General features: G+C 32.8%; 1 protein-coding gene across 1 annotated transcript in view; it reads right to left on the reverse strand.

The window, feature by feature from the left end:
- Window positions 1-7,530, reverse strand: part of LOC106104066 (sex determination protein fruitless) — a 9,621-nt gene extending 2,091 nt beyond the window's left edge. Inside the window, exons 1-5 of the mRNA XM_013284004.1 lie at window positions 7,256-7,530; window positions 6,281-6,432; window positions 3,270-3,407; window positions 3,092-3,193; window positions 930-1,142 (exon numbers count right to left, since the gene is read on the reverse strand). Coding sequence (XP_013139458.1) covers window positions 930-1,142; window positions 3,092-3,193; window positions 3,270-3,407; window positions 6,281-6,406 — 579 coding nt within the window. The 5' untranslated portion in view covers window positions 6,407-6,432; window positions 7,256-7,530. The remainder of the gene's footprint in view (window positions 1-929; window positions 1,143-3,091; window positions 3,194-3,269; window positions 3,408-6,280; window positions 6,433-7,255) is intronic.
- Between the last annotated feature and the right edge of the window lie 2,495 nt (window positions 7,531-10,025).

Raw genomic sequence — 10,025 nt, forward strand, 5'->3', positions numbered from 1 at the left:
GAATTTAAAAAAATCGCAAAGTACCCTATGTGTTCTTCCAGACTATCCTCTACATCTATACCAAATTTCATCGAGATCCGTTCTACAGTTAAGGCTACAAACTCTAACAAACATCCATCCATCCATCCAAACTTTCGTATTTAAAATATTATTAAATTAAAAATAAAATATTAAGTAAGATAGCTTTTTATTGGTGAAAGAATTTAAAAAGGAATCGGAATTAAGGAATTTATAATACATACAAATATATAAAAAAAATTCTTCTTTTTTGTATTAGTATAGAAGTACAGAACTATATTTGACTAATCAGTACTACACAGTAACAATTCAAAGTACTTCATATGCTGAATTACAAAAACATGATTATATATAGACTTCGCATGACGATAACACTTTACCTATTTGCCGAGAGGCGTGTCTAACAAATTAGCAGTTATCAGCAATCCTTACAAAAGATCGTAAGCTAATTAATAATGTAGAGGTAAATTGAACGATTGCTGAGATACTTTGGACAAAACAACAGAAGTAATAAAAACACAAACAAATAGGATGAGGATTGTAACACGTTGCAATGACTACCGGTCACAATAACATTGTTTTAGTTATGTCTACTAGAACATCATAGGTGACATAATAGTTTTAAACTCTTTACTTATCAAAATCTTTTCTACATTGTTGATCTGTTTAAAACTTTAGGTTCCTATAACTTGGATCCTAAAGGGACATAAGTGATCACATCATCGAATTGTTAAATAGTACAGAAAACATCACATACTAGCTGACACCCACTCCGTTCGAGTGGAATTAAAAAAACAAAAGATAGTAGACTATGTTCTATGCCAAATTTATCTAGATCCGTTCAGCTGTTTAGGCTACAAACCATCCATCCATACAAACTTTTGCATTTATAATATTAGTGCTGCACTAACCTCATAGTGGCGGTATGGTATGTCGTCGTCGCGTGGCAGCGAGGAGTTCTTCCTGCGCCGCTTCTCCGGCGGTGCGGGGGGCGCGGGGTGTGCGGGGTGCGGCGCGGGCGGCGCGGGCAGCGGCGTGCTGCCGCCGTGCGCGGCGGGCGGGCTCGCGAACTCACCGCGAGACAAGTTCTCCGCACTAACTGATGGCGTCGACCTCTCTTCCGTCTGAACAATATGAAACATCCAATGTTTATTTTTTGCATTAAGATAAATGAGTACTGAAAATTATATTTTTTCTTCTTTAAATCACATTTTCGAGGAAAAGTACACGATAGTCTTGTACTAAGATTTATAATCGTAATTCAAGACAATTTGCAAAATTGATGTGATATGTTTCCATAAAGTGCAATTAAGACGGAACAGTGTGTAAAATTAATAGATAGGCTAATAATTTCTACATAGCTATATGCATTGATTTACATAATTCTGACATAAACGTTTATACCGTTTTTGTTAATGGATAGGTGAAATCCCTCCAAGTTGATAGCGCCATAAGTGACCAATGTAACTTAAATTAAATTTTTACTGTTAAAAATTCTTTTATTATAATTCATTCAGACTTTTAGGAGAAGTTCCGTTGTGTCATTAATTTTATTGTTATTCTTTTTAACGGTGTTTTAGTGAGTACTAAAATTCGCAAGAGGAAAAACACTATTTATTTATCTCGTACGCTATCTGCCGTTAGTCTTGTAATATTATCATCACTTACTCTTTTATTTACAATATTAATTCAGCAGATACAGGTTGAAAATCAAATATATTGTTTCCTATAAGTACGGCAAATGGCATTGATTTGTTACTCTCAACATTAGAAACATTCCTAGAGATTAGATTCGTATTGGTGGAATGTAAATTTTAAGTCGCCTGTTTACGCAGATTTTATTCCTATTTAACGTACCAATACACGATTTTGTAGCTTTGCGCTTACATAAAATTGTATTCTGCAGGATTTCCGAACTGTTATAATTTTTTAAATTTTTTGTTAATTTTTTTAATGTATGTTTTCAAGTGTTACGCGGAATACGCTATCTATGTACTATAGTGTTATTATCTACATAGTAAAAAGTTGAAGTTTGTTTGCTCGCGCTAATCTCAAGAACTACCAATATTTGAAAAAAATATTTTTTCATATGTCGAGTAAATTATTTAGGTCACCTATTTAGAGTTACTATGCCAAACTTAAGACGTAATCTAAATTAGACTTCGTGTTTCCCATTAGGCCGATCGGATATACAAAATCGGCCCAACGGGAAACGTCCACATACTTTACCTTTATTATTAGGAAATTTAAGAAAATCCTTGTACTTTGACGCGTTCATTCATTAATTTGTAGATATTTTGTTCACGGTAAACTTTTTTTTTATTATTATTAGGATATACAAGTGTATGTAATGATAACCAACGAATACATTTAAATGGACTTAAAGGTGGTTGAACGCCAAATATGTCTTACAAAGGTATACGTTCTGAGAATTACAAATGGAATATTTCCCATTCATTGAACTATCAATGTCATTAGATTGCTGTAAACCTATAATGAAGACTCGCAGACACGTCCAACGGAATTTCGTTAAATTTCAATGTTTTAAATTTAGCGTAACGCTTGCAAATAAACCGGTTTGTGCAAACTAGTTCATAGAAAAGGGTGCACGTGTTCGCGACACTAGCTGGCAGACTTGGCTTATCATTTGTCACAAATATCAAGGCCACGAGAAAATATGGCGCGTCAACAAGAGAAAATTCCTTAATGCGCTTATAATTAATTACTAAGACGATCGAATATGTTGAGCTGCATTTATTAAGAAAAATGAAGGATGCAAATATATACGTAATACATCCGCGTTCCATTTACAGCATAACTGTATTTCTAACAGTACAGTAAAAGCTAGAAATGCAGCATAGACATGAAATTAACTTAAGTATTGGTTTCTTGATCAATTTATCTAAATGTTGTTGATACAAATTATCATAATATCAGATTTAATTAACCTTTAAGCAGTGCATTTAACAATTTGCATTATTTAAACTATTGGAACAACAAATCTAAACTCATCAATAATAAATTTAAACATAAACTAAAATAATAACAATTACAATTGTAAAATTATATTTACCTTAGGATTTAGTGTATTGTTTTCTGTCAAACCTCTAACTTGTAAACTTTCAGCAGTCTTTAGGAACATAGGTAGCATATTTTGGCCAACATTTACTTCACCCTGAAATAATTCAATATTAATTAATTAAAACATTAAATTATTCTTGATTTTATTTATATTTTTGGATAATTATTACCTTGTACATAAAATCCAAGAGCGACTTCATCTCTGAGAATCGCACATCTTTTAAAAATATTATGGGATGCGGGTGAGAGTTTTGCAAAAATATGGTCTCAAAGTATGGAGAACATGCTGACAGAATTGTCTGGTGCGCCTGGAACAAATTGTTACATTTTACTTACTAATCATCCACTTGCCCTTATCTCTTAAGGAGGGACGGCACAGTATGTGCTGCTCTTCCATACATCTCTATCAGCCGTGATATCTGAATCCTCCTTTCTTAAGGCTATTACATTTTACTTACTAATATGTATTAATGCAAATGGATGGATGGATATAGATAAGTTGTCACCTAACTCCTAAATTTTAATGGAATTTGGTAAGGATTTATATTACAGCCTGAAATAAACCATAAACTTGTGTACCATTATTTTATTTCCCGCCGTCAATGTCGCGGGCGTCAGCTAGGTACAACTCGCGATATAATGTATTTACATATGTTAATATAGGAGAATAAAGTTAACATAAAATAATCTTATATACAAATAAATGTAATTTAATGAGTTTGAATTTGAACATATAATGAACTGTGTAGTCTAGACACATCTATGCATCTATTTATAGACTGATAAAATTTGTGTAACTATGATAAAAAAAACACATTTGACATTCCCTTTTTAAAATTTCAAACTACAATGCATGGATATAATTCTTTTTCTTTTTTAGTACTACAGCCCATTGTGGGCCTTGTCTTGGTTGAGTTACTTCCACCTTGGTCTGTGGCCATTCTCCAGTTCACCACAATGCTTACAGTTTGCACCTTATACCCGTCTAAGTGGGGTATAAAGTCATCGCATAATAAGGGTTATGTACATATTTAAAATGCATACTATATGGCATTGATTTTTAATATCTTTTACTTTTGTTATTCCAAAGGTAAGTAGTAGTAAATTTTGTAAGGAGTTATAGAGAAAATGATTGATATTTATTTCTAAACTAGCTTGCGCTTTCGACTTCGTCCGCGTGGAATTAAAAAAAACGAAAGTGAGTAACCTATGTGTACTTCCAGACTATCCTCTACATCTATACCAAATTTCATCGAAATCCGTTCAGCCCTTTAGGTTACAAACTCTAACAAACATCCATCCATCCGTACATCAGAACTTTCACATTTATAACATTACTATGATATGGAATTGTTATCTATATTTAAATGAATTTATTAAAACTGTACTATAGTACAATTATTTATATGTTTAACAATATGTACAATATTTGTTATATATAGACTACTACTGATATTCATTGAAATATGACAGAAAAGACATAAGACATTTTCTTAGCCACCCAGTCGAAGCTGGGGCGGAATGCTAGTTTGTTATAAATTGATTTGGTATTTAAATGCATAAGGAACTGTTACAAACTGATAAAGTGGGTTATTCAGTCTGCCAAAAGATATGCAATGGATTGGTCTTCTAGACCCTAAAACCAGACAAACAAGTGTTATAAAAATTAGAAAGTTAACAACATGCAGCTCTTATGCAGACTACCTAACATACAGGCAGTGAATAGCACTGGCGACCTACAAACTAAATTGCATTTTATTAGCATAAAACTTCAAACTTTCAACATTCGTGAATTTTAATAAGTTAAAGTAATAATTTGTTAAGTTATAACAACCAATAAATAACAACACCGGAGAAAATGCCTTAAATGGATTTCATAAAATAAAATTTCATATATCTGTTTCATAGACACAAAATTATATTAATACTAGCTTTCGCTTGCGACTCTGTCTGCTTGTAATTAAAAAAAAAAACAAAAGGAAGCAGCCTGTGTGTTAATCCGGGCTATCTTCTAAATCTCAGCAAAATCTGTTCAGTCGTTTAGTCTACAAACTCTAACAAACATCTATCCATCCATCTAAACTTCCGCATTTACAATATTAGTATGAAATATGAAGTGTACATGTCTAAAAATAGTTTTTTTTTTTACATTAAATGGATCTTTTTTTGTCTTAAATGTCAATTTTAGATTTTAGACTTAAAAATATTGTAATGTATAGGTGAGTATTGAATAGGAAAATTGTCTTTCTTGAGTTTAGACCTATACCAATAGATCAATACCATTGAGATATGAATCTTTACATCTATATGTAAATTACAAAATTATATTTCTAAACTTGTTTCTAAAATAAAATTATAATAATTGTTCCAATTTTGACCTTTCGTTTAATAATAAAAGTGTGCTATAATTAGTTTTTTTAAATTCATAACTAGAATATATCAGACCTTAACAAAATCAATTATTCCCCTTGAAAAGCATACAACCTTTGTAGTTTATGCAAATTATACTCAAGATTTTAAGACGACACAACAAAAAACAATTTGTGTAAAAATAACCTTGCAGAATTAGCAAATATTTGAATATATACAATGTGGTCTGCCTTGATTTAATGGCTCATATGAAGGCAAAATTACTAGTGATTATGATATTTTATAAGTTTTGACTTCCACTGTCTTATTTTTTAAGAATTCATTTTATAGTATTAAGAAATGAAGAAATAATACAATTAGTAAATTGATTGATTGAATGATTCATATTTATGAATTAACAGCTTAAATGTAAACTGAATTATAGATGCATTATGTCTGTTACTCAACTTTGTTTACTATTGTATGCAATTTGTTATGACATAATAAACAGCTGCTCTAACATGTCAACATAATATATTTAATTCATGAATGCAAGCATTGTATCAACATGACAAACACAAATAAATAAATACATGATGCATCTATCAAAGCTTTCTATTAATTTTTTGCTATACTGAAAATAATATAAAGATCAATGAAAAATCAAAATAATTAACAGATATAAATAGTAAAAGAGGAAATACAATTATAGTATTTTTTTTTCTGGTATTCCGGCAGAGGAGATAAATTTTTATTTAAAAAATTAAATTAAATGCCCTTATGTACAGTTATGAAAGTAGAGTTAAAAGTTAGTTTAATGAATTTAACTTACCTTGACTGTCTCCCCGTCACAGGCAAGTGTGACATCGCAGAGTGCCTCGCGCTGGAGAAGGCTTGCAAGCACATCAGTCAGATTGTTCGGATGGTTGTTCCAGCGCAAACAGAATTGCTGGTCCATTGTGGGTGCTAATGTCAGTGACCGTGCTGTAAACAATCACATTTTAACTAAACACAGTATATTTACCGCCAAAAAGCGCCACAGAAAATTATCAAATTTTAATAAAATTCAAAAGTTAGGAATGCTGTGTTGAAGACTAAAATACTTGTATCATAAACCTTGGTAATATTTAAATCCTCTGGGTAATTAGACACGTGCGCTGTTTATCAAATACACATTAAAGCCACTATGTGCAAAAAAATTGCGGCCATAGGGCTTAGATAGTAGAGCGCAAAGATAAGTGACATCAGCGGCTCGAATTAATAGGGGCCGCGGGCCGCGGGCAGCGAGCTTACTGTACTCAACATTGACAGTTAGCCCGCCGACACATATCTACTTGTTGCATGCTCCAACCGAGACCCCTACATTATGTAATTTAACTCCAGAAGACACACGGCGGGGCCACCGACCCTACGGGACGCGAAAACCACTAGCCGCCTCTATAAAACGAGTTTAGAAAAGTAGTACCGCTGGCCAAAAAAATCGCAACATGCTGACACCGTTATAATCGCCAAGCTGGATGTGCCAGTTGCTAATCAACGCGTGCTTTCAGGAATTTGTAGATGCACTATTATTGTACTGATCACAGAACATCCCGCATGCCTTGAAATTGATGATCGAAGGACAAACGGGATTTCTAAACGCGTAGTTGTGTCAACTTTAGCTATTCGTAGCGCCATTTGCCGATCCCGTATCTCGGTATCTTAAAATTATCAATCATCAACGAAATTTTCTCTAACACACTATTAATTCACTAACACAAATCAGAATAAACTTCCTTGTTCACAAAGTCAATAATTCCTAACTCACCATTTGCAAAAATTTTGCCATCACAAACGCCACCCGACCCCTACCTTGCACTGTCTTTTTGACCACACACACATCTCGATTTCCGTGTTCACTCACGGCACCTCACGGCCTTCGGAATATCTTTCACATCATAATCGGCCCGTATTCGCAAACGCGAACTTCATTCGTATCTAAGCGTGGCGCTAAATTTAAAATTTGCAAATTGTGTTTGTCCCAGACAAGCGTATTTTTTGTAAATATTCTTTCATTCAGTGTTTTAAATACCCGAGAGTATGTATTTTCTATCATTTAGAATAGTAAAATTAATAACATACTCTTTAAAAACAGCTAAAACGTTTTTCGTGCAAAATCCATAGATACCGAATTGAGGTTATGAGATGTGAAAAATAAAACGGAATTTATGAAATACTATGGTAAAGCCTTATTATTTAATACGTATTAATAATAATTACGTTAAATACAATGTAATTTATCAATAAAACTAGCAATACCAAGTAATACAATAAATTATTAACATTGGCCTTGACATTTTTGTTATCACAATTCGCAGATTCGCACATCTGCCTCGGTCTCTGTTAGCGCCATCTATCTGACAACGAGTAACAAACAAGCACGTTTCGTGTTTTTGAAATACGCAGTAAGATGGCGCCCCTAATGTTTGCACGTGCGAATACTTTTGTTTAGGACAATCACCTTTCAATATACCTATTTGTTATCTACATTTTGGTTGCTTGCCTACTTCGTTCAGTTTTTTACAAGGCATCTTTTAAATTATTCGTCATGTGACTATTGACTGTATAAATATGAAGAAAAGTTCAATTAGGAGTTGAATCATTAAAAAATTCTAAACATACAATAATAAAATGAGCAATGTCTACTACACAATAAAATATGTTATACCTAGAGACATAAATCCAGGAAGCCCAAAGCCACACATAGGCATAAGTTCAACAGTTTGTCTCTTGCGGAACAAATTGTAAAAACGTATCTTGGAGTGTGAATCTCATACCTACTAAATATACAAAATCGGCTTCATTTTGGAACGTTTAATTTGTATTAAACATTCTGTTTAGAAGTTATTAATTTACGACGCAATAAATAACAATAAGGAACATTACCATGTAAGGAATAAATGGAAGTCGTCATTTTTCTACCACATTCAACTTCAACCAAATAGGATAGAATGAAGATTCGATGCGTTTGTTACAATAAGTAAGTACAACTAATAAACGCCTATTTTATACTTAATATTTGGCAAGATTATTATTCCATAAAGGATGTAAGCACAGATATGAATTATGTAGCCGAATCTTTATATGGGAGGGTAGTAAAATGTTAATGTTAAAATGTAAAAAAACCTTACGTTAATCAAATTCGTGGTTAGTGTTTCAAAGTACTAGATTGTTAGTATTGTGATTTTGGTTCACAGAATACACCGTGCGTGCCAATTTAAAAATGTGTAACGAATTCGCCGCCTAGATAGAACGAGACGGGCGACCTCATAATCATGAGTGGGTTATTGAACTTAGTAATAAATAAATCAGTGTATGGGCCATACGGCATACCGATTTCAGAACATTGAATTTAGACCAATCTAGATATTTAGATTGTACGTTATATACGACGAATCCAACAGACAATTTTAGTGTTTTTACGATTTTTTTATAAATCTTTTCAAAATTTTACTACCTTTTGTTAGTAACTTAGTTCACTAAATCTGAATCATGCTGTATGTTTTCCTATACTATTACAGCGCCCCTTCAAAAACCATTTCCTTGTACAATTTTCATTAAATTCCATGAGTTTTTATCTAGGTTTGTGGTCAGTAGCAAATCTTAGCAAGGAGTTTAGCAAAGCTTTCCGTTGATTATGATCGTGATGAGAGTGGCTGAGCGTGTCAGTTGGTAATGTAATGCAGTGCAAATGAGTCAATCTCGACGGGGCCGGGTGGTCACAGGGCCATTAGGAAATCGATTTGTTCTCAACCCCATCGACATCTACGTTAAACCATTTCGATTGTCCGGATAATGGAGAACGCGAATTTAATTAATTATTACGTTCTATGTTAGATTAATTCTTATGCCCGGTTCACACTTGGCCAGTACGGTTGGACAGTTGCGACAGCCAGTTATTGGTTGTATGGACTCACTGGCGCCAGTTAGCGTTCACACTGTGCCAGTTAATTGATATCCAGTTATTGAATGTTACTAACCCAACATTACTGGCCAAGTGAAAACCGCGCATTATCAATTTTACACATATGTCTGTCTATTTTGTTTTTTAGCTCTTTAATTGTTGTTAGTGTAACGCCTAGAGTCCTTGCCATAAATTTCTAAGATGTGAATTGAGTATGGAGGTGAATCATCTATTTAACAAATCTTAATTAGAATGGTTAACAAGAATATTTGTAAAACTGTTTGCAAAACTTGTTAGTCTTCTTTATAGGATTTTATAATAGTGTGATTTATGTTTTGATAATATTTTATGGACGTTAAAATATAATATAAAATGAATATAGTTAGTCTTAAATATGATTTTTTAATTATTTGATAACTAGGTGCTAGACACCGTCGTGTTACTTTTAAATTTTGATTAGGTTGGCATTACCTAGGATATTGTCTGCGGTTTTATTCATTTGTTGAATTTCAATACATGATCCACTTTATTCTCGTATTCTCTATTATATCATGTATGTAGTTATGTATATTCTTTTCAGTACAACGTCAGTTGCTTTTATAATTTGATTTTCATTTGTTACATAAAATTGTTA

The sequence above is a fragment of the Papilio polytes genome, unplaced genomic scaffold, assembly GCF_000836215.1.
Source record: "Papilio polytes unplaced genomic scaffold, Ppol_1.0 DF823691.1, whole genome shotgun sequence".
Taxonomy (NCBI): Eukaryota; Metazoa; Arthropoda; class Insecta; order Lepidoptera; family Papilionidae; genus Papilio; species Papilio polytes.